Source organism: Petaurus breviceps, unplaced genomic scaffold, assembly GCF_028583685.1.
Source record: "Petaurus breviceps papuanus isolate PSGF00001 unplaced genomic scaffold, PetGlider_PUasm1.0 76, whole genome shotgun sequence".
Classification (NCBI taxonomy): Eukaryota; Metazoa; Chordata; class Mammalia; order Diprotodontia; family Petauridae; genus Petaurus; species Petaurus breviceps.
In genome coordinates this window covers 48,729,111-48,753,093 of record NW_027186473.1, presented here as the reverse complement: position 1 = coordinate 48,753,093, position 23,983 = coordinate 48,729,111, and the positions used below count along the sequence as shown (strand labels likewise).

Here is a 23,983-nt window from a genome sequence, read left to right as displayed (position 1 = left end):
CTAGTAAGTGTCTGGTCACATTTGAACTCAGGTCTTTCTGCCTCCAGGCCCAGTGCTCTATCCACTGTACCACGTGAGCATACTGGGCAAACAGTAGGAGCTATGTAAATGCTTACCCTGTCCCTCACCTGTACAATGGAGTTAATAATAGATAGGTGTCTCCCAGTATTCTTGTGAGGATCAAACGAGATAATAACTGTAAAACACTTTAGCTTAGTGCCTAGTATATAAAAAGGAGTTCTATAAATGCTTACTCCCTCCCTCACCTGCCAAATGAAATAATATTTATAAAATGCTTTATAAACCTTAAAGTGCTCTAGAAATGACAGCTACTTTTAATCTTTGTTATACTGTCTATTACTTCTAGGACTTTGGATATCTCACTTAACCTTTCTGGGCCTCAGTTTCCTACTCTGCAAAAAGGAGGAATTTGGACTAGATGACCTGAGGGCCCTTTCAGATATACATCTATGGTGTAACCTGGGCCCAGAAAGGATAAGTGACTTGCCCCAAAGTCACAAAAAGAGGTATCAAGTGAAAGAACAGGAATTTGAAATGTAATATGGACTTTACTCCTACTGGTCCACACTACCCATGTGAGCTTGGACAGATCATCTTGCCACTATCAGAACCTTGGTTTCATCATCTGTGATATGAAGGTGCTAAACTAAATAATCTCTAAGATCCTTCCCAGGTTTAAATCTATGCTCCCATAGATCCCAAATCTATGCCCCCCAATCCCCTCCTCTTGCTATTTCACGTGTCTCTGGAACACCATGAAGGTGTGTTGAAAAAATATAAAGTGGGCACCGAACCCCAGTGCTCACAACTCACCATCCGGCAATGGGTGGTACCATGGAGGCTCCCTCAACACCGACAAGAACAGAAGCAAGGAGTCTCATAAAACTTACTAGCTCTGTTGCCCTGAGAAAGTCACTTGATTTCTCTCAGACTTAGTTTCCTCATCTTTAAAATGGGAAACAAATGCACCCTTTTCACAGGGCTGTCATGAGGATCCAATAGGACAAAATGAGTAGAGTGGAATTGGAGAGAGTCCTATTGCCTGCTCTCCCTCGACAAGATGGACCTACACATGTCAGCTGAAAAGGGCCGCACCTTCTAGAGTACATTTTAAATCATGTGGCAGAGCGGGAAGAGGGCTGGATTTGGAGTCGGAGGAAAGAGATGAGAGTCCCAGCTCTATCAATCACTTACTATCCACATGGCTTCACTTTCTGTTTCCTCATCTTTTAAATGAGGAGTGATAGCTCTAAAGTTGCTTTTCAGTTTTGAAGAATCTCAGCATTCTTTATTTTAAAACTACTAGAGTATTATAGCTTAGGCATTTCAAACTGTCATTAAGTGATTTTTATATTGGGGGAAAAAACTTACAGACCCAATGATCCTATCTACCCACCACTGGGCATATACCTCCAAAGAGATCAGAGACACAATATCCCCCAATAGTAATAACAGCACTTTTGTGGTAGCAAAAAAAATAATTAATAAAGTGAATACTCATTAACTGGAGAAAGGCAGAATAAACTGTCGCAAATGAATTTAACGTAATATGATTGCAGTATCATGAGAAATTCAGAAAAACACAGGAAAACTTTTAGGAACTGATGTAGAATGAAGAGAATACATGTAATAATTACATTTTAAACTGAAATAACAATAAAATACAGCAGAGCATCTTGGTTTTAAAGAGAGAAAGAGGGGAGGGGGTATTGGGAATAGGGAAATTTTGCAGATGTAGCTACTATATCTCTTGGCTTTATGTAACTGCTTTTGTTACAAGGGAAGGCTAACTGGGGGGTGGGAAGGTGGAGATTATATCCAGGAATGACTGTAACATAAAAACACTGCATCAATAAAACAAAGAAAAATTACAGTTTTGATCAAATAGTAACTTTTTGAGACCGAAGGCAAATAGTAAGAAAGCAAAATTCATGCTAAAGCCAAAAGGGGGTGAGGTAGTACCCACATGTTCCCTTGGTTTCCCTAGGTTACAGCACGCAAGGAAGACCCTCAGATATTTGGGGGAACCTCCTGGAATGGGGGGAATTACAGCAGGATGTAGGCAAGACATAACATGGACTGTGATCTACACTGCTACCAGTAATACACCAATATGATCGCAGCTCCATTAAAGCTCTGAATAGAGAAAGATTGGGGAGCAAAGCAGGAATGACATTTCTCTTTCCTTCTTACTTTGTTCTGCGTCTTAAGTCCAATAAAATAAAAAGTAATACAAACACAGACAAGGAGACCTCAGAGGTCACCTGGCCCCCAGCCTCATTTTACAGATGAGGAAACTGAACCAGAGAGAGCACAACTGCAAGGTTACACAGGGAGGGAGTGAAAGGGGTATGATTTGAACCCCAGGCCCCCTGATTCCAGGGTCAGAGATTTCCAAGCACATATGGGAATCCATCTGATAGCCAGAAGAGAAAAGGCATAATTCTCTATGAAGATGGGTGATTAAAACCTTGAACTGGTAGTTGGGAGTAAATGTACTGCTATGGGGATGAGGATGAGAAAGCATAATCACAGAGATGAAAAAAAGGCCTCAAAAAATTCAGAAATCATGTCCTTTTGCACAGGCAAAGCAGGAAATATTCAGTCATTTTACAAAAATAGCTGAACTCCACACCAAGAATTTATCTATCAATATACACAGTAATTTACAACAATGTAAATGGAATCGCCCAACATACGTGTGCATATACACGTACACACATGTATACACACGTACATACACACAGAGTGAATGTTCAAAATTACAAAGTACCAAGCTACAAATTAGAGATATGAGAAGATAGAAGCGCGCCCACCCCAGCCTGCAGATGTGAGAAGTCCAAGAGAGTGGAAAATTGCACATATTTTCAGAATTTTTTTGTTTATTGATCAGTTTTGCTAATTATTTCTCTTTTTTGTCTTTAAGAATATTATCTGTTACATAGGAAGGCAAATTTTCTGTGATTAAGACATTAATAGAAAGTTATTTTTTTAAAAAATAAATTGTCTGGGGCAGCTAGGTGGCACAGTGAATAGAGCACCAGCCCTGGAGTCTGGAGGACCTGAGTTCAAATTTGGCCTCAGACACTTAACACTTACTAGCCACATGACCTTGGGCAAGTCACTTAACCCCAGTTGCTCTGCCTTCCCCCCTCCAAAAAGAAAAAAAAATTGTCTGTTAGAAAGTTTGACTGGGGGAGGGTGATAGAGTGAGAGAGAAGCTAGAACTCCAATGAACCACATAAAATACAAACAGCACAGAAGGAAGATCACACAGGGACACAAACAAGAAGGGCAGTGTTTGTCCTACCAGGTGAACACTGATATATATTTTTAAAAAGCTTAACATGGTAGATTTCTACATTAACAATCAAGCAAAACAAACAATCCACAGAGCACATGTGAAAGTGAATGCCTCTTCCTCCATGTAATTTCTGCCACCTCTCCATTAAGAGGCTAAAAGTCCATAATACTGTTTTCTTCTTTCTTTTTTTTTTGGAGGGGGGAAGGCAAGGCAATTGGGGTTAAGTGACTTGCCCAAAGTCACACAGCTAGTTAAGTGTCAAGTGTCTGAGGCCGGATTTGAACTCAGGTCCTCCTGACTCCAGGGCTGGTGCTCTATTCACTGCGCCACCTAATTGTCCAGTAACACTGTTTTCAATGACTGAACTGAGTTACTATTCCTGGAGTCCTTATTTATTGATTATAAATTCATCAATATGGACTATATGTGATAAAAAAAAACAGGCAGAATAATCAAATTGTTTAATAATGCCTGCATTTTCACCCAAGTTTTCAGTATTTCTTCCCAACATCATGGAAACATCATGATGTTTCCCAACATCAGGGGACTCTATGTAGTCAAAGCCTCATACTACTCTTCTGCTACTTACTAAATGGAAGGCAATCCTCACTGGAAAATATGAAAAATTAATGGACCCTCTAAGATAGGTGTTCTTAAACTAGGATCTAAAAATTTGTTCCCACCCTTATTTTCATAATTGTATCTTAATTAATTTTGTATTTCAGTTCCTTTTTTAAAAAACAATTATTTTATTTCCCCCCAATTACATGTTAAAACAAGTTTTTCAACATTTTCTTTAAAATTTTGAGTTTTAAATTCTATCCCTCCCTCCCTCCTTCCCCTGCCCCTTCCCTGAGATGGTAAGTGATCCAATATAGCTCATAAATATGCAATCATGTCAAACATTTCCATTTTAGTTTGGCTTCTTTTAAAATTCTACTTTATTTTATGCATTTGAAAACATTATTGAAAGGGATCCACAGAACTCAGGCTGCCAAAGGGGTCCAACACTGTTGTTGTTCAGTTGTTTCTCAGTCATGTCTGACCTGTCATGACCCCATTTGGGGGTTTTCTTAGCAGAAATACCAGAGTGGCTTGCCATTTCCTTCTCCAGCTCATTTTACAGATAAGGAAACTAAGGCAAACAGAGAAGTGACTTGTACTGAGGAGGATGAATCTTCCTGGCTCCTGGCCCAATGATCTCTCTACTGTGCCACCTAGATGTCCAAGGAGGGGAGGGGAGTCTGTAATTCACACACAAAAAAATGTAAGAGCCCCTGAAGTTAAAAAAAAAAAGTACCATGTATCCCAAACTTATCCCTCAAAGGTACCAAAGATAAGAAATCTCTAACCCCTGCTGTGCCAATTAGTGAAGAAGCAGAGCCACTCCTCCTGCATGTCAGTCTGCATGGGCCCAAAAGGAAGGCGGGCTCCTGATGAGAATTGCAGTCAAAAGGCCAGGTGAGAACATCCAAAGCCAACTCTTACCCCACAGTCCAAGGACCTTGACTCACTGAGATGAGTCAGGCTGCTTCTGGTCAAACTGCCTTAAGGATTAGGTGTTTCTCTAGGACACACACTGCCCAGTGTAAGACAATGATTTTTCCAAATCTCTCTTCAATGTGAGTATTCAGTGAAACTGGGGGTAGAGGGTAGGGCAGGCAGGAAGACTGGAGAAGGTAAAGGAAAAAACACCGAATTGGGAAGCGAGTGCTGCGGGGTTTAGTTCCAACGCTGCCAGGAGCCCTGCAACCTTCAACCCCCTCTGGTTTCAGTTTCCTTCTATTATAAATACTATCAAATGAGGTAATATTTGTAAAGGGCTCAGTACAGTGCCTGGCACATAGCAGATGCTAACTAAAGGTATATTCCCTTCTCTGTTAAGTGAGAGGGGCAGAATAGATGAGCAACAGGAAGACCTTCTGGCTCTGACATTTGACAACTCTAACATAATACAGTAAAAAGAGCACTGGTTCCAGAGTCAATAGGTTCAAATTCCACTTCTGACACTACTTGAGCCTCAGTTTCTTCATCTAACATGAAGACATGAAAGAAGAAAAGTGAGCTCTACGAGTCCATGACGACCCTATGGATCCCAAGTGGCAGAGCCACCAGTGGAGACGACTTTGAGCTCATGCTCAACAGGAATGTTCTCTTTCGCATTCTACTCAGCAGGGTGAATTTAGATCTCAAGAAGCTGGAGAAGACAAGATAACACGTCCTTACTCTTCATGTGGGGACTTTAACTGTATCACCAAGATTGACAGCACTGAGATTTATTCATGACAAAACATCTGATGTTTCTAAACAGCTGTTCTTTTCCCCCATTCAAAAGCCAGCTGGCCAAAGGTTACATATTTCAACAGCATTTTACCCACAGCTGCTACTTAACATTTTACCATTTTATTTAAATAGCACTGTCAGGAACAATACCATCCCCGAAGAAAGCTTCTAAGATGAGCAGAGAGGATACTGTCTTCAGTTAAAAACTGCAGGAGCTGCTATTGAGACCCAAGAATAAAACAGGAAGTATAATTGAAGGCAAAACAGAAATTTAAGCAGAAGAGTACAGAAAAACTCATGTCATTAATCCTTCATAAAAGGTTTTATGAAACCTAAAACCACTGGTACCCCAATTCTGAAAGCTGTGTGTGACATGTTCATCCTTTAGCTTTACTTTGAATACCATGTACCCCTAGGATTGCTCCAAAACACAGTAGCCTAGAAGACAGCTCATGACAAATTGGGGTTCACGCCAAAATTATTTCTGGGCTTGAAAATTCTCAAGCAAAGGCTGATTGTACAACTTTAGATGTGTGTGTATGTGTATACACATTTGGAAATGACACAGCATCATTGTAAACTTTATCTCCCTTTGTAAGTATGATCAATATTCCTGGTCAGACCATTTATATTTGGATTAGAGCTCTAGAAAGGGAAGCTCAGCCCACAGATTTTTTTTACAGATGAGAAAACTGAAAACATGCCCGTCCTGGATCCAAGCAGCTTCGTACCCATTCAGAACAGGACTTCAATCAGATATCTGAGAGTTCAGAGCTTAGGTGGTGAGCCGTTCACTGACTCCTCCATTATTACAATGAGGATCCTGAGGTCCAGAGAGATTTAGTGATTTGCCCAAAGTCCCCCAGACAACGATGAACAGAGCAGATACTAGAATTCAATGCTCCAAATTCCCAGGCTAGTGGCTTTACACTACACAAAACACTGTGCTTTCAGTAAAATAAGTCACATGGAAAAGTCACTGAAGGAGCATCCTCAAAATAGTGAGCTATTCTTTAAGGAATAGTCCTAAAGGTCTTAGGAAGAGGGAAATCTTGCAAGAGGGGTAGAGAGAAGAGGCAGCTGTTGAAGTGGAAGAGCCCAGGCTGATTAAAAAGGGAGTACTGGGGAAAACTGCAAAGGAACTCTGGCAAACTCCTCCTCCTTTGTTATCTTCCCAACGCTTACATCCTGCCCACAAAACGACCTAGTGCTTTCATGCTGTCCCAAAGCTGTCCAGAGAAGCTCACCCAGGTACAGGCTTGCCCTCCCAAACCTTCCCTGCTTCCTTCCTTAGCCTGAAAGCCACTAGCTACGTTTATCCTCTCTCTTAGGATATTCCCACAGATAAAGGGGAAATAATATCTTCTGGGGATATTCATAATCTCAAGCTGAGTTTCTCAACCCTTTGCAGAAAACAGACAGAGGATGTCGATTTGAACCCTAGCTCAAGATTCATGCGGTCACCTATACCCATCTGGGCCTGCTTCCTTCTCTGGAGAATGACCTCTATGAGCTCTTCCAGCTTACATCCCAAGATCCAGTGAGGAAAACAGGTTTAACTAGGTAGAATAAATCATACAGAGATGTAAAAAAAAAAAAAGGCTGGCAGGGGGGAGGAGAAATATTGTTTAAAATACGGTAAGATGCTACACAGAATTACCTTCCAAATGTCAGAACTGCAGAAAAACATTTTGGGGGCAAGGGGACCCTTCAGGTATTCCTTGATTACTTTAGATAATCTACTCCTCTTTCTCTAGTATTAGAAAGAGAGCCACAAACTAACCCATCCCTCCTCTACATGCCACAGACACATCTCACAATGCTTTGGAAAAATCAGTCTTATGGACAAGAGTATGGGATTCCCACTTAGGTGTATGATACTGGCCAAGTTACCTTATTAGGCCTCAGTTCTTCATCCGTAAGATGAAGACCAGATGCCATCTAAGGTCCCCTTCTAGCTCTAAAGTGATAGAGTTTTCATACTAAAAAGAACCCACAATATGCTTTTCCAAGATTCATTGGTAGTCTTCAGGTCTTCCTGACATTTGAATTGGCAAGGGTGGGTTTACTTTTAAACCGTTCAGGAAATACCAGAAATACCCAGCTCCTTTCCTGCCTATTAGTATAATTCTTAACCTGAAGGAAAGAAGTCAAGTAAGAAAAAAAAAAAAAATAGGGGGTGGGGGAGGGTATGTATATGTTTATAGCTATAGAGAAACGTATTTAAATTTTATTGTGGCCTTCTGGGAGGAGGTTTGGGGGAAGAGGAAAAAAGAACAAAGTAAAAAAGTGCACATCAGAACAAAAGAAAACTCACAAAGAAGCAAAGAAAAGATGGACAATTTTCAACGCAATGAATATTATTTATCATATAGGCTTTCATGAAATGAAAATCTCTTATATATTTTGAATCCTCTCATGTTCTGCTCTGCACATGACATGCTTTTATTTCTTTCTAACTTTGTATTTAAGTTCCAATATTTTAAGTTTTTGTATGTTTTTGTTTCTTTTGTCTATTCTCTGTGTTCTGGCGTTTGGGTCAAAAATAAAATTTGGGGGAAAAAAAAGAAAAATAAAAACCAAACAAAAGAGAAAGCTGAAGAGGCTTTGCATCACACACACACACACACACACACACACACACACACACACACGACATTTTGATTCCTCCTTAGGACCACTGTAGTGGAATTACAATGAATATAGTAAAAGATTAGCTTCCCCATGAACAAAAGCAATTCAATTTCTGGTATCTGCTACCACTCTGGTAGAGCAGATTAGTATCTGCTTAATCCTGAATCTCATTACATGTTAGCAGTGATCCTGGAGAAGAACCTATTACGTAAGCTGAACATTCAAATGCATGTTCGACAGAGTGGACGCTATGATATATCACAGTGAGCACAACCTAACCACGGACAAACACTACACCAAAATGATGACCACTGGGCTGCAACTGCAATGCCATTCTTCTATCCAGGGAATATGATGAGTAGGATGGCTCCTATTAAATAATTCTAGCAATGAAAAGGAAAAATCCCTAACATATGTGTAAAAAGGTCCTACCTTCAACTTTTTGATCTCACAACAGTATCTCAGAAGAGCAGCACCATAAGCAAAATATCTGAATAGAAGATGGACATATTCTAAAGTGTTGTCTTGCACTGCATTTACCAAGAATGGAATTAATGAAAAGGAATGTACTTCATCAGGTTAGCTAAGAATACTTCTAATGTTGATACTCAGTAAAATTCATGTCCCTTAGCCTGAAAGCTACTGGCTAACATCTTTCCTCTCTTTTAGGATATTTCCACAGACAGAAAGGGGAAATAATGTCTTCTGGAGATATTCATGATCTCAAATTGAGTTTCAGAGATAATGATGTGAATCAGATCCTCTCCCACCTTTCCAAGATGGTGAGCTACCAAATGGTCAGAGACTTCAAACCACATTTTCAGTCATCAGTTTAGATGAAATTTGATTTCTTTTTCTCAATAAATGCCTATAGTTCCCTGTTACCTCCATGATTAAATGCAAAATCCCGTTTCATGTTCAAAGCCTTCATAACCTGCCTTCCCTCACATTTCTAGTCTTCCTTATACCCCCTACCCGACTGTGAGATCCAGTGATAATAACCTTCTTGTTGTTCCCCACACAAGACACTCCATTGCCTGACTCCAAGCACTTTCATTGGCTGTTTCCCATGCTTAGAATGTTCTCCTTCTGCATCTTTGCCCTGGTTCCTTGGGCTTGCTTCAATTCCTAACTAAAAGATCACCTTTTATAGAGATTCCTTCCCTAATATCCTTAACTCTAGTGCTTTCCCTCTGATGATTATTTCCAATTTATCCTGTAAAAAGCCTGTTGGTGCGTAGTTATTTACATGTTGTCTCCCCCACTGAACTGTGAGTTCTTCGAAAGCAGGCACTGTCTTTTCCCTTTTTTTGTATACCAGTGCTAAGCACAGTGCCTGGCAAACAGTAGGCACTTAATATTTATTAGAATTCATAAACCAAAATGGCTTTAAGGAAACATGATACAGCAGAAAAAGCAGTGGAAGGTCTTAGAAGATCTGACTTCTGGTCCTGGTTCTAACACAAACATCTGACCTAAAACAAGTCACTTTGTATCTCTCAGGGTCAGGCTCCTGACTTTTAAAAAGGAGGGTTAGACTAGCTGACCTCCAAGGTACTTTTCCAGCTTCAAATCAATGATGCTATGCTCCTTCTAGCTCCAACAAGCATGATTCTATGCCTCCTTTTTAAAAATGACGATGATGACAAAGTATAAAGAATAGACCTTAATAAAGTGTAACTAGAGACTGTGATCAAGAAGTGGTTTGGGGGTAGATTTCTCAGCTGTCCAATGGTCCAAAGCATTAGAGAAATGTGTGAGGAGCTATAAATTTAATAAAGTTAAAGTGAAAGCCACCTGCCTCGAAGAGAATTTATAGAGTCTGATGCCCTCCAATTCAGATATAAAACATTCAGCCTACTGTGCTTTTATTAAAAGCCTCTTTAAAAATTTTTTGAGTGGAGCAAATCAAGAAAAAAGTCAGGATGACACCAGAGACTTCTCATGGCACTTGAAGACTTTCCCCAGCACTCCCAAAGCTCCACATCCCAAGGAGACGAAGATAGAACTAGACACATTTTGATATTCACTGACCAAAACTCTCTTCCATCAATCTTATAGTGATAAAATAGTCATTGAAGTACATGATCTGGTATAGCCTTAGCCTTCCACTACCACTTGGCCGCACAGAGAGAGTCCTGGGTTATCAAAAGTTCTGCCAGTACAGTAACACAAGCCCTGGCAAGTCCTACAAAGATGAAAAGTTTTCAAGTAAGAGCCTAGGGACTCTTTGTCATGGGAGGCCAAGCCTAGTAAAATTCAGAAAAGCTGACTCCTCCCCACAGGGCTGGGTGCAAACGGAAGTGATCCTGGGCCAGTCACATCACCTCCACAAAATGAGGCTTGACCAGCTGGCTTCTGAGCCCCCTGTGGCTCTAGATCGGGCATGAGTGATACAGTAGAAAGAACAGCTGTCTTAGGAGTCCTGAGTTTACCTCTTTTACTGTGTGACCTTAGTTTAGACAATTCACTTTGACATTTATTATATTAACATTAATAATAATAATAACAATGCTATTTTAATCCCCATTTTACAGACAAGGAAAATGAGGTAGAGAGGCGGTTAGGTGACTTGCCCAAGGTTACCAAGGGAGTAAGTGGAAGAATCAGAACTCAGAATCACATAGCTAAGTAAGTATCTGAGATTGGATTTGAACTCGGCTCTTTCTGACTCTGGGTCCAGAGTTCTCCAGACTGTTGTCACCTAGCTGTTCTGAGCCTTAGGTATCTGATCTATAAAATGAGGGAGAGGCTGGACTAGGCGGCCTCTGATGTCCCAACAACTATAAAATCTATGCTATCAGTTAATTTGCTGATACTGTGAGTGACAGAGATATTTCTGCACAGAACCTTACACTTCCATGGACACATCAACATAGCCTGGTGTAAGAAGCATGAGACAGATGTCAGGCTCTTGAAATCTCACTGTCATTAATTCAATACTTTGCTCATAGTAGGTGCTGAATGAATGACTCCCTTCACCTCTACAGATGTCAGTTTCTCCATTAATAAAAAATGTGGGGCTGAAATGTTCTAATGTCTCTTCCTCAAAAGTATTTTCCAGTAATTTATCACTTTAACTTCTCAATTCAACTCCCACCCATCCTCCACACAGCTGCAAAATTGATATTCCTAAAGAACACTTTGGAAGATCCTGACTGGCTTTAGAAAGAAATGAAAAACTCTGGTATTTCAAGTCCTTTGCAACCTAGCTTCCAGACAACTACCACATGGCTCTCTATCATGCTAGACATTCAGGCCAAACTGGTCCCTTTACATGCCATTCTATCCATTGCCCCGGTGAATGCCTTGGCACAGGCCAGCATCCTGTATGCCGGAATGCTCTCACCTCTGCCTTCTGGGATGCCTAGCTCCACTCAAAACTCAGCTCATAAGCTCCCTCCTACATTAATGATCGCCCTTTCCACACAGCGATTTTGCACGCACATTTGTATTTACTTATTTGTGACGTGTTTCTTCTCATTAAATATAAACTCCTTGAAGGCAAGGACTAATACCTGCATTCTCTCCCCGTGTCCTGGCATGGTAGATGACCAACACACCTCAGGCACTTATTACAATTTTTCTAGAGTATTACCTCTGAATGATTTTACCAAGATATCAAGTCTATGTAATGCACACGTAGTTCTAAGGTAAAATGATATCCAAATGGCTTCAGTTCTTACATTTGGCTAACAGGTAAACATGCTGATTTGTGTGGATTACAGTTCAATTAAAAACACTCTATGAACTACACATTTGTAATTCAAGAGAAGCATCAAGTGTGCTAAGGAAAGAGACCTTAAGTGAACATCTGATCCAAGCAACCCACTTCAGAGCTGAAGAAACCTAGACCCAAAGAAGAGAAACTCACTCATAAATGGTGCCCTTCTATTACTGTACACTGCTTCGTACCCTGTAGGGACTTAATAGGAACAAGGATTCAGAGTGGGAAGGGACCCCAGAAATAATCTCATCTAATCTCCTTACTGCAGAGAAGAGAAACTAAGGCACACTGATTCTGGGTGACATCCAGTGCCGTGAGAAGCTAGGTTAGTGCAGTGAATATAGCGCCAGGCCTGGAGTAAGGAAGACTCATCTTCCTAGGATTAAATCCGCCTTCAGACATTTACTAGCTGAGTGACCCTGAGCAAGTCACTTAACGTTGTTTGCCTCAGTATTCTCACCTGTAAAATGAGCTGGAGAAGGAAATGACAGACCACTGCAGCATCTTTGCCAAGAAAACCCCAAATGGGTAATAAAGAGTCAGACACCACTGAACAATACCCAGTGTCACAGAAGTACTAAGTGGCAAGGGAATGATTTGAATCCCAGTCCTTTTACTATGAATCCAGCATTCTCCACCTCATTTTACCATTTTCTTCTTTCAATAAGTAAATGTTGAATTCAGTTGAGCTGCAACTAGAATCCAGGGTCTTTTCCTACTCTCCTGTCTCTCAGTCCACTGGCTCCTGACAATGTATCACCCATGTACTAATATACAAGCTAATCTGGCTGTAACATCCAAGGCTAACAGAACTATATCAAGCTTCAGGGGTTTAACACAGCCTTTCCAGTTAAGTTGGAGGCTGGAGAAGACTATTTAATTTTCATAGGCCTTGTGGAGAATGCCAAGAAAGACCAAATGGCAAGAGATCTCCATCAGACCACTGTTTAAAGCAGTAGACAGCAAGTGAACTGACTTTCCAAATAGTAAAGAGCTAAACAGGTTGTTTTTCCCTCCTACTACTAAATCCCCTTTATTGAAGGGGGACATAATGGTGGTGAGGGTTTTAGCCATAAAATTCAAGCCCTGAATAAAACATCTTAGTCAATGCCTGATAAGACATAAGGTTTAACCATCCCACACATTCTATAACACTATCTGAAAGATTACAGATTTATGAACTTTAGAAGTCACCCATTCTAGCTTCCTCATTTTATAGATAAAGAAGACGAGGGTCAGAGAGGCCCTAAAGTGATTTAACTACAATCATAGATAGTAAAGAGCAAAGCTGGCACTGATGAACAGATAGCAAAACTAGCTGGCTTATTGGTTTTCATACATTTCTACATTATGTTTACAAAGCACTTTCCTCACAAAAAAGCCAGAAAGCTTAAGAATGAAAGTTTTATTATCCCCGTTTTACAAATAAGGAAATTAAGCCTCCCAACAGGCTGGTCTTAACTCTAATCCCTTAACTTGAACCTTTTCTGGAGCCCAAACGAGACTTCAGAAGGTTCTCCTTAACTACCCAGAAGTGACTTCTGTCCTACCTTTGCTAGATTTGCAACAGCATCTTCTGTCCCCCCAGTAATGAAAGTGTTCCAGTGCTAAGGAAGCCCACCCACTTCCTGAAAAGTTGGGATTTCTCCTCACTACAACCTGCAGGTGAATGCCAACTCATCACAGCCTGGTGTCAGGAAATAATCCAACTCTGAAAAGAGATGAAAAGAACTTAAGTATGAAAAATCTACGATCTGTATTATAAATCTCAGGTTAGTCTGGGGCTTCCTAATTCCCCCACACCCTCCTTTTATTCTGAGATGCATGATCTCTCTCTCTCTCTCTCACACACACACACACACACACGTTGAGAAAATGCCTCCCTTCTTTGAGTGGGTGTTAAATGTCTGAGGCCAGAACTGAACTCGGGTCCTCCTGACTCCAGGGCCGGCGCTTTACTCACTGCGCCACCTAGCCACCCCTTAGGTATGGAATTCTGAACCCACTTTTAGACATATTTCATGTGTTGGTAGCTTCTACTGAACTGCCTTTTTTCTCCTTTTATTGTTACAATATTTGTTACAAAGTACTGCTTGATAGGAAAAAGACAGATGTGGAAAAGAATGAGATGTAAGATAAAATCATAAAACAGAAAATAGAGTAAGTCAAAAAGGTTTAGAAATATGTACAACTGTTTTAAATCTATAACATAGCAAGCTTATAGGCACAGTATCCATAGCACTAATTTTAGGGTTAGAAGATCTGAGTTCAAGCCACAACTGATACTAATTGGACAACCTACTTAGTTGGCAGTCTCAGTTTCCTCACCAATAAAATGGGCAGGATAATAACTGTCACAGGATTGTCTGAGTAAAGTGAGCAATGTAGGAATGTAGCAATGTAGGAATTTGACTTGTTATTCTCAAAGTCATCAAAGATTACAAAGACCTGCAGAAGCAGCCACAAAATGTCATATCTAAGTCAAATGACAACATAGAGATCTCAGGACTTAAGCTTCGAAATAAAAATCTTGTAAATGGGCTTTCCCCCCTTCCCTTTCCTATAATGTACTTAAGAAAAAAGGAATCACAATGCTAGGGAAGGCTATTTAAGCAATTTTAATAATTAAAAAGAGTCTTGGTACGGGTGGCCAGGTGGCTCAGCGAGTAAGATCACCGGCTCCAGTGTCAGGATGACCCGGGGATCGAATCCGGGCTCAGATACTTAGCACCACACCCAGAAATAACTGGTCATGTAACCTTGAGCAAGTTACTTAACCCCGATTGCTTTAAAAAAAAAAAGTCTTGGGAAAAAAAATAATCTCATACAGGTCATTTAAATGCAAGAAAATTTCAGAGAGGAAGTTCACTATACTGGGAAGAGTCAGAGAATTCAAACCTGTGAGTGATGGAAAAGACCACTCCTTAGACTTTTAGGTGAGGTAAAAGAGTTGAAGTTTTAGTAATGGACTGTGTTTATCAGCTCTTCTGGAGTAAAAGGTCAAGAAGTTGGATTCAGAGCTTGCAGGGACCATTGGCTATTCAGTCCAGCAGCCTTCACAGATAAAGAGATTGATCCCAGGGATGTTAAGGGACTTAGCTAAAGTCACATAGGCAGGATCTATCAGAGATGGAATTCAAACCCAATCCTTTGTCCTTAAACCCCACACTACTTTAACTGGGCCACATGAGAGACTCTTCCGCCTCTCCCAGGTGCTCACAACTCCTGGACACAGATTTTTGTCCTGAGCTTGGCTCATTCTTTAGGAATTCAGCAGGCAGTACCAGACCAAGGAGGTCCTTTACAGAAACATCGGCAAGTATAATGGAGCTGTTCTGTGCAGAAACTTACCTAAGATTTATATTAACAGCAATGTATTCACAAATGAACAATGTTTAGCAGCATTTTGGAATTCTATGCTTTTCTCCTGGAAACATGGCCTAGGAAAAGACTTAACTTACTCCTCTCTTTATGAATCCAAGACTACCCTAGAACCTGGTCAGTTCAGCTACCGGGGGGTTGTCAAAGGCAGTGGATGCCCCATGAGTTTGGAAAGTCTCTGCCCCTGACTGCAGTCGGCTGCCTGCTCTTCCTGCCTTGGCATCTAGGCACATAATCTCCTACAAGTCCTGGTGAGGAAAACAAAGAAGGTGGGGAGGGGATGGAGGGGAAGAGGAAAGGAGAGAGCCCCCAGTTCTGAGTAATGAGTTTGAAGGCCATACAGTCTGGGAATCCTTTGTTGTGAAATCAACTGTTTAGTATGCTGCCATTCCTTCCACCAAACGCCTTAAGTTTAAAAAGTCTGAGAACATCTATCTAGTCTCATCAATACCTTAACTAGAAGAACCCCACCTACAATCTGTACCCAAAATGGTGACCTGGCTTTTACTTGAATATTTACAGCAAAGAGACCACAGTAGCTCCCACAGCATTCCACTCTTAGATAGTTAAATAACTGATCAAAATTTTTCTTGACATTAAGCCTAAATATGACCCTTTGTAAACTATAGCTATTTCTTCTACTTCTGTCCTCTGGGACCAAATATTTAGCCAAGGTGGCTGGCAGGGGAGGGGGGGGGGAACCATCTTCAATCCCAAACCCTTTTTGGCATGACTGCTTTTCAAATGCTTTAAGACAGTCATACCACCTTTTCCCCCACTTCCTCTTTCACAAAGCAAATATGCACAGTTCTTTTAACTGATTCTTGCATTAAATGGACAAAAAGACCCTTTACCAATCCTAGTTACCATCCTCTGGATCCTGTCCAGTTTTTCGAAATCCTTCTTAAAATGAGGCACTCAGGAATAGAACACAATATTTTAGACATGCCCTGACCAGTACACAGCACAGTGAGATTACCATCTCCATATTCCTTGCAGTCATCTCAATGTGGTCTAAGACTGCAATCATCTCTTTGTTGCAGTTGTCATCGCTGTTACATCATTCATTGGGTCAAACTGAACTTGCAGTACCATAAAAGCCCCAGGTCTTTCTCAAAACTGTTGTCTACTCATGGATCCCTTCAATAACAATAGTTTTAACTTTAGAAGTCAGATGGAGTTGAAATGAGTATTAGGCAGCCTGGGTTTTGACCCAAGGTAACAATATGCAAGGAGGGGTCACTTCTCTACATCATTCCTGCCCACTTCCACCAAGGAAAAACTACCCTCAAACAACCACCACAAGATCCTATCACTATGGCACACCTTCTTGGGGGCTACCTTTCCCCCAATCCTATTTAGATGGTGATCTGTATTCATAAGTAGACAGGCCACCCATTCTCCTAGAATGACTGTATAGCAATTGAATGACCCTGTATGCATCAACTTCCTCCATCCCCACAAATGAATGCTTGTCCCACTAAAATTCTTACATAGGATTTTGAATATGGGGATGATTTCCTTGGTCTTTTCTGGCCCACCCCCATCAATCAAAGTGGAACATTAAGTAGCCTCTCCTGCGTATTACTTGGCCTTTGGCTATATTCTTTACATAAAATGCCTGAAAAACGTGGTTAGCAAAGACTCTGTTAAGTTACATGACCATAAAAGCTTCCCAAAACATACTGCTATCATAGCATGGTACTTTGCAAATTAAAAGAACTTAAAGCCAGGATACCCTCTCTTTCTTCACTTCTACTTCAGATCTACCTCTCTGAGTATTATTAAGGGTCTAGGGATAGGCATGGACTCTTGTTTCTCAGAATTCATACCACATGCTGCTGCCTATATAAAAATCACACTAAAAACAATACAAAGTTAAATTTAGAAACCAGAAAAACATGTAAGTTAGAGGTCCTGGTATCACAGTGACAACTGGCATCTTCTCATCATCCTTTTCCTTCAAAGGTGAGAGGGTTATGTAACAGGTGACCCAGTTTCAGTTTCTAATTGTGTGAAATATTGAAGAGGGCAAGAGGAGCGAGAATTCCAAGTATCAAAAAATTATTTGCTGTTTTCATGTGATTTTAAAAAGGAATAAACAATAAAAAAAGGAAAATGGTCATTTCAGAATCTTCAGCATCATTAGTCTACTAAAGAATACACTTGGGGGAGTGTACACATATATGTAAAGAACGAGTAAGAAGGGTTCACCTACCAGGGCTTTCGACACGTTTGTAGTGGTATGGATTGATGCAGACCTCCTTCTGCTTGGAGCCAAAAGGAAACTCACAGCATTCCAGTGGTTTCAGTTCATGGTGGCTCTGAAGGTCTGGCCAGCGCCACACACGACAATAAATGACATGTGGCAGCCCCTTACGGTGGGAAACCTGCAGCCTGCCATCCAGTGATCGCGGAATGGTGACACAGTTGCTGGGTTGCCCTGGGCAGCTCAGAGCCTTCTCTAATTCCTCCATCGCGCCCTTCTTTTTCTTTAGTTTTTTGACCAGAGCATCGACAGCCTTCTCTGCCCATTTTTCTTCTTCATCCCCCTGTTTCCAACCCAGAAGCCTCTTCACAGCTGGGCTGGTAAAGGAGAATAAACTTGTCACGTTCATAATGGAATGCTTTAAGGTTCCCAGAAATGTTGAAAAATCAAGTTCTGGAATGTCCAGAAAGCAAGTCCTGGGAAGGACCAAAGAAGATGCTGGACTCTATTCACACCAGGTTTCTGAAGTCCTGAAAGGTGGAAACTGACATCCCTAGTGCCAAAGAAAATCAAGATAGACTTCTTCCCAAATCCAGGACCTAGAAGAGAAAAGAGGAAAGGGGAAACAGGTTTTTAAAATGTACTTTGGTGATATTCTCACAGGTATCTAAATACAGAAGTCAGGCTAATTAAATAAGGATCACAGAGCAAAAAAAATAAATTTTCACAGAATACTGAGATGCTACTTTTTATTAAATCTTACATTTCAGCTATTTAGAATTATGAGAAGGCATTCAAACCACTGGTATCACTACTGTTTAATCCAAAGAGAACAAAATCAGCTAAGTATTATATATGACAAACTATTCACAGCAGCAATTTTTGTGGTAACAAACAAAAAACTGGAAACAAAGCAAATGAGCAGTTATGATGAAATAGCTAAGCATTTTAAGGACAACTCTGAATGACTAAGTCATTTAGACAATTATAATTACCCAACTAACTACAAAGGACCTAGGAAGGAAGACACTATCTGCATCCAGAGAGAACTGATAAAAAGAAATATGTACAGAATGGTTTACATATAGATATATACATATACATACATATATACATACATGCACATATTGTATTTAATGGTAGCCATCTCTAAGGTGGGGAAAGGAAAATAAGTTACATAACTTTAATATATATATATATATATATATTTAAAAGGAATAGCAAGTTGTACATAATAGATTTGCAGTTTCATGTGCAATCATCTTTTCCCCTATATTTCTACTATATTATGGAAATGCTTTTTTTTATTTCCTAAGTTCAGAATAAAAGTTTTAAAAAGGAATGGCTAAGGAAATGAATGCTACAGAATATTACTGGGCAAGGTAAATGAAGAATTCAGAGAAATATAAGACATATATAAATTGATGCAGTAAGGTGAACAGAACAAGGAGTACAATATGCTACACAAATATAAAAGAAAAAAACTAGCAAAAGGCAATCGAACTCGGCTTAAAAGCAATGACCAACGTTGTTTCCAGATGACAATAATCAAACAACTCATTCCTCCTATTAAGGAGGTGGCAGACACAAAGGCATAGAATGTTACATACACTGCCAGTTGTGAATAACTGTGGTTCAACAGGAGTGGGGGGGGAATGTCTCAGAAATGACATTTTTAAAAAATTACTGTTTTTATTCTGAACTAATGCAAAATAAAATGAACATATATATATATGCATATAGAGAGAAAACAAAAAATTGTAAATAAAATAGTAGCTCTATATTAAGTATAGAAAAGTTTAATCTTTATCTTTCAAAGCTGGAAATGATTATAATGTAAAAATAGAAAAGAACAAAAAAACTAAGGTAAAAAACAAGTGTCTTGCCCACCAATCTTTTGTCAATAGTGACAGTACTAATGAAATCAGTATGTACAAAGTTTGAAAGGGGACAAGGCTCATTTGTTAACATCACAAAATAACAGTGCCTGTCATCTCTCAAAACTAAGGGGCCCCACCCTTTTCATTACTGATATCCTTTTTCCTTGCTTCCCATTTTAATTATTTTCAACATTCCCACCATACCATGTCTACTAGTCGTGATAACACTTCATGTTAATAGACTAATTTAGGGTTTACACATTCTGATGCCTTACCTGCATAAACTCCTCTGCCTAACCCACTTAATATCCATATGCTGCCCCCATCCCAAGATTCTGGTGGCTATAAATAATTTCTGCCGGAATAGGAAATGACACTAGATAAAAATAGCCTGGATTCAAACCATGAATTTTCAATGAAATTAGGAACTTCCTATGGACCCAGCTACAAAAGGCTCAACAGGGCTTTATCTAATATCATCATAATCTTTTCAGAATAGGTTTTGCCATTTTAGAACTGGGGAAGACACCAAAGAAATGAACTGATTGTCCAACTTCATCTGGTTTTGTGTTGTAATTTCAGTTGTGCCCAACTTTTCATGACTCCATTTGGGTTTTCTTGGCAAAGATACTAGAGCAGTTTGCCATTTCCTCCTCCAGCTCATTTTACAGATGAGGAATTGAGGCAAACAGGGTGAAATGACTTGCTCAGTCACAGAGCTAGTAAGTGTTCGAGGCCATATTTGAACTCAAGAAGATGAGTCTTCCTGACTGCAGGCCTGGTATTCTATCCACTGTAATACTATCCACCCCAAGGTCACCTGTAATACTTGGTGATAGTTTTAACATCCAGTAATAACTTTAATTTTTACCCTTTGCATAGAGAACAACAAGGAAGCCAGATGACATCCAAATGGGTAATTGAGATACATATTAGAGAGCAAATAATTATTTTTCTGTTCTGAGTGTCCCATCTCCTTCTCCATCCTCCCTCCAAAGACAGAATACTTTATTTTGTACCTCTCTAATGCAGCACTTATGGTGATCAATATCTTCCCCCATTCTCCACTCCAAGCAGACTGAAAGCTCTATTAGGTTAGGGATCTGGTTATATCTAAACCTTACAACGAACATGAATATTATTGCAATAAGGAATGAGGAGTATGAGGAATTCAAAGATACATGAGAAGACCTGTATAAACTGATGCAGAGTCAAGAAAGTTAAACCAGGAGAAAAATACACACAATGAAACAAAACCTTACTAAATTAATACTAAAACACAGCTCAACAAAAGTTAACAGATTACAATGGACAATCTTGATCAGGAGAACAAATAATGAAAAATGTTCATCAGAAGTCTTCACCTAGGGTCTGGGGACCTTTTTCTTTTAATATCTTGATAAGTATATTTCAACATAATTGCATGATCCAGAGAAGGGCTCCATAGGCTCGACCAGCCTGTCCAAGGGATCCAAGACACAAAAATGGTGATGAAGTGATGAAGCCCTACTGTGGGCAGAGGAGAAGGACCACGTATGGCATGTGACGTATTCTGGCTGCTGGCAGCCTAATTACCAGGCTTTCCTTAGGTGGTTTTTTTTCTGCTACAAAAGAAGGTTCAAGCGAGGGACAGAGACTATTGGAGATGACTGTGTTGTGGGAAAAAAACCACCAGTAAGACTTAAAAAAGAAAAAATAATTAACTTTGTACCAGAAAGAATGGGGATACTGATTTCAAAGCAGGTACTTAAGAAGTGTTTGCTGAATTGAAGACAAGTTTTAGGCCCCTATTTCAGCTGTGAAAAATAACAGGAGCATTTTGCTAATGCTAAGTCCAATTAGGCAGTTACCTATTACATGACAAAGATAATAAATCTTAACAAGCACACCACTCATCACTGTACTACACATTTGGAATACCGACTTTATTGCCACACAACAGCTGGTGGGATCCTAGAATATTCTTACAAGTGTGTAAATAAACTGTCTGAATGTAACCAATAGAAAGAGCCTGAAACTATTCTCCTCCTGACTCCCCCCACCCCAAATACACACTAGGGTTCTTAACCTCTTTTGTGTCATGAACTTCTTTGACAGTCTCATAAAATCTACAGAGGCTCTTTTCAGAATAACTGGCTTTAAATGTTTAAAAATAAAATATGTAGGATTACAAAGGCAATCAATTATTTTAAAACACAATATCAAAAGATTAGTAAGAAAAACAAGTTCACAGACCTCAAGTTAAGAACCCTTTGCCTACACCAAGGAAGCAACACTGAGCAGCATGAGTTGGAATTAAATTCCAACACTGAATTAAAAAGCATTATTCCTTGAAAGAGGAAGCTAGCTAAACCAAAAACCTAATAATAATAATGCTAACAATGATGATAATGAGGAAGAGAAGGAATGGGAGATGAAGCTTTTCACTGATAAGTTTTATTAACAATGAACATCAATTCAACCAACTAAACTCATTTAGTAACTTTATATTTTATTCATTTCAATACAAATCAGCACAACTTTTTTAGCCATAATTATGTAAGGTGGCAGGAATAGAGTGAAAGGAATACTGAATTTGATGCCAGAGGCCCTGGGTGCAAATCATCTGCATTTGTTATGTGTGGTCTTGAGTGACTGAACTTCTCTGGGCCTCAGTTTTCTCATCTGTAAAAGGAAGGGGTTGGATTTAAGTGAACTCTAAGGTCTTCTCTAGCTCTAGATCTATGACTGTGACCCTATGACCCTTTAAATCTCTTGGAGGATTCTTTGTCCACTTGTTACATTTTATCTATGAATCTATTACTTTTTCTCCACTATCTCTCATCTCTGTGCTTTTGCTTCTGCCCCTTTTCTGCTCTGCACTGTTTCATAAATGTTTTTCCTTTGGCATGCCTCATCCTTGTTAAGTCCTCATGGCACAATACTATTCCATTCCATTCATGTATCAAAATTTATTCCATCTCCCTCCTGCTGAATATTTAGGTTGTTTTCTGTAACTGTTTTTTTTAAATGACATATACTATGAGAATTTTTTAAGCATATAACTAGTTCTTCCTTGGTTTCTAACACCTCAGGGTACACTCCCCTAGACAGAAGTATTTATTGGCTAAGAGAAAGCTTTGTAGAGGAGGCAGGACCCAAGCAGACTATTCTACATTCTCCCTCCCACTGCTGCAATTACCTCCATTATTAAATATAAAATCCTCCACTGGACTTTTAGAGCCTTGCACAACTTGTCTGCCTTGTGCCTTTCCAGTTTTCTTACATTTTGCTACTGGTCCAAGTATTCTACAATCCAGTAACACTGTATTTCTTTGCAACTCCTCAGACAAGATACTCCATATCCTCACTCTGGGCTATTTCAACAGTTGTCCTCCATTCCTGGAATGCCCTCTCTCCTCATCTCCCCGTCTTGGCTTCCGTCAAATCTCATTTAAGTTCTCACTACCCACCACCCCACTCTCCCTTCCTGCCTCCCATTCCAGTGCCTTCCCTCTGAGATTATCTCATTTTTACCATTTATGGGCTTTGTTTGTACATAAATCCTTTGTGTGTTGTCCTTCCCTTTAGAATGGGAACTCTAGGGGTATAGACTTTTTTTTTTTTACTTTGTGTAGCTTTCGATCAGTCAGTCAATTACCATCTATTAAGTAGCTATTAGTATTTTGAATTAGATTAAGCACTGGGTATACAAAGAAAGGCAAAAAAAAAAAAGCCCAACCCCCACCCCAAAAAACAAGCAAAACAAAAAACTATAATCCCTGACCCAGAGGTGCTCACAGTCTAATGAGGAGACAACCCATAAACCATTATGCACAAAAAGATGCAGACTGGAAAAGTTGGGGAGTAGTATCAATGATAGGCACCAAGATTAAGGAAGACAAGGAAAGGCTCCTTGCAGAAGGCAGGAATTTAGCTGAAATAATGTAGGGGTCCTGAAGTGGTTGAGAACTATGAAATTTTTAAGAAATTTATCATGCAAGTGGCAGATACATAAAATGAAATACATGTGGATATGACTCATTATACTATCATAGTTTTAATAACTGACAAATTTACCCCTTGACCCAGCAATACCCCTACTAGGTCTATATCCCAAGATGATTAGGGAAAAAGGAAAAGAACCTATATATTCTAAAATATTTATAGGAGTTCTCTTTGTGGTGGCAAAGCACTGGAAATTGTGAGGATGCCTGTCCATTGGGGAATGACTGAACAAGTTGTGGTATATGATCATGATGGAATACTACTGTGCTGTAAGAAATGATGAGTTCAATGATCTTAGGAAAACACTGACAGACTTGCATGAAATAAGGAAGAGAAAAATAACCGAACCAAGAGAATGTTGCATACAGTAACAGTAATATTGTTTTAAGAACAACTTTGATTGACCAAATCATTCTATAATAAATATTCAAATTAACTACAAAGGTCCTATGAAGGAAGATCTGCATCCAGAGAAAAAGTTCTCTCTCTCAATGTCTCTCTCTCTTTCATACACACACACACACACACACACACACACACACACACACACACACACA

The 23,983-nt window shown here is 39.7% G+C and overlaps 1 protein-coding gene across 3 annotated transcripts in view; it reads right to left on the bottom strand.

The window, feature by feature from the left end:
- Positions 1 to 23,983, bottom strand: part of SMAD1 (SMAD family member 1) — a 411,788-nt gene that overhangs the window by 36,831 nt on the left and 350,974 nt on the right. For all 3 annotated transcript variants that reach the window (XM_069105461.1, XM_069105462.1, XM_069105460.1), the window contains one exon: positions 17,569 to 18,158. In XM_069105461.1, the coding sequence (XP_068961562.1) occupies positions 17,569 to 17,968 (400 nt within the window). In that variant the 5' untranslated portion in view covers positions 17,969 to 18,158. The remainder of the gene's footprint in view (positions 1 to 17,568; positions 18,159 to 23,983) is intronic.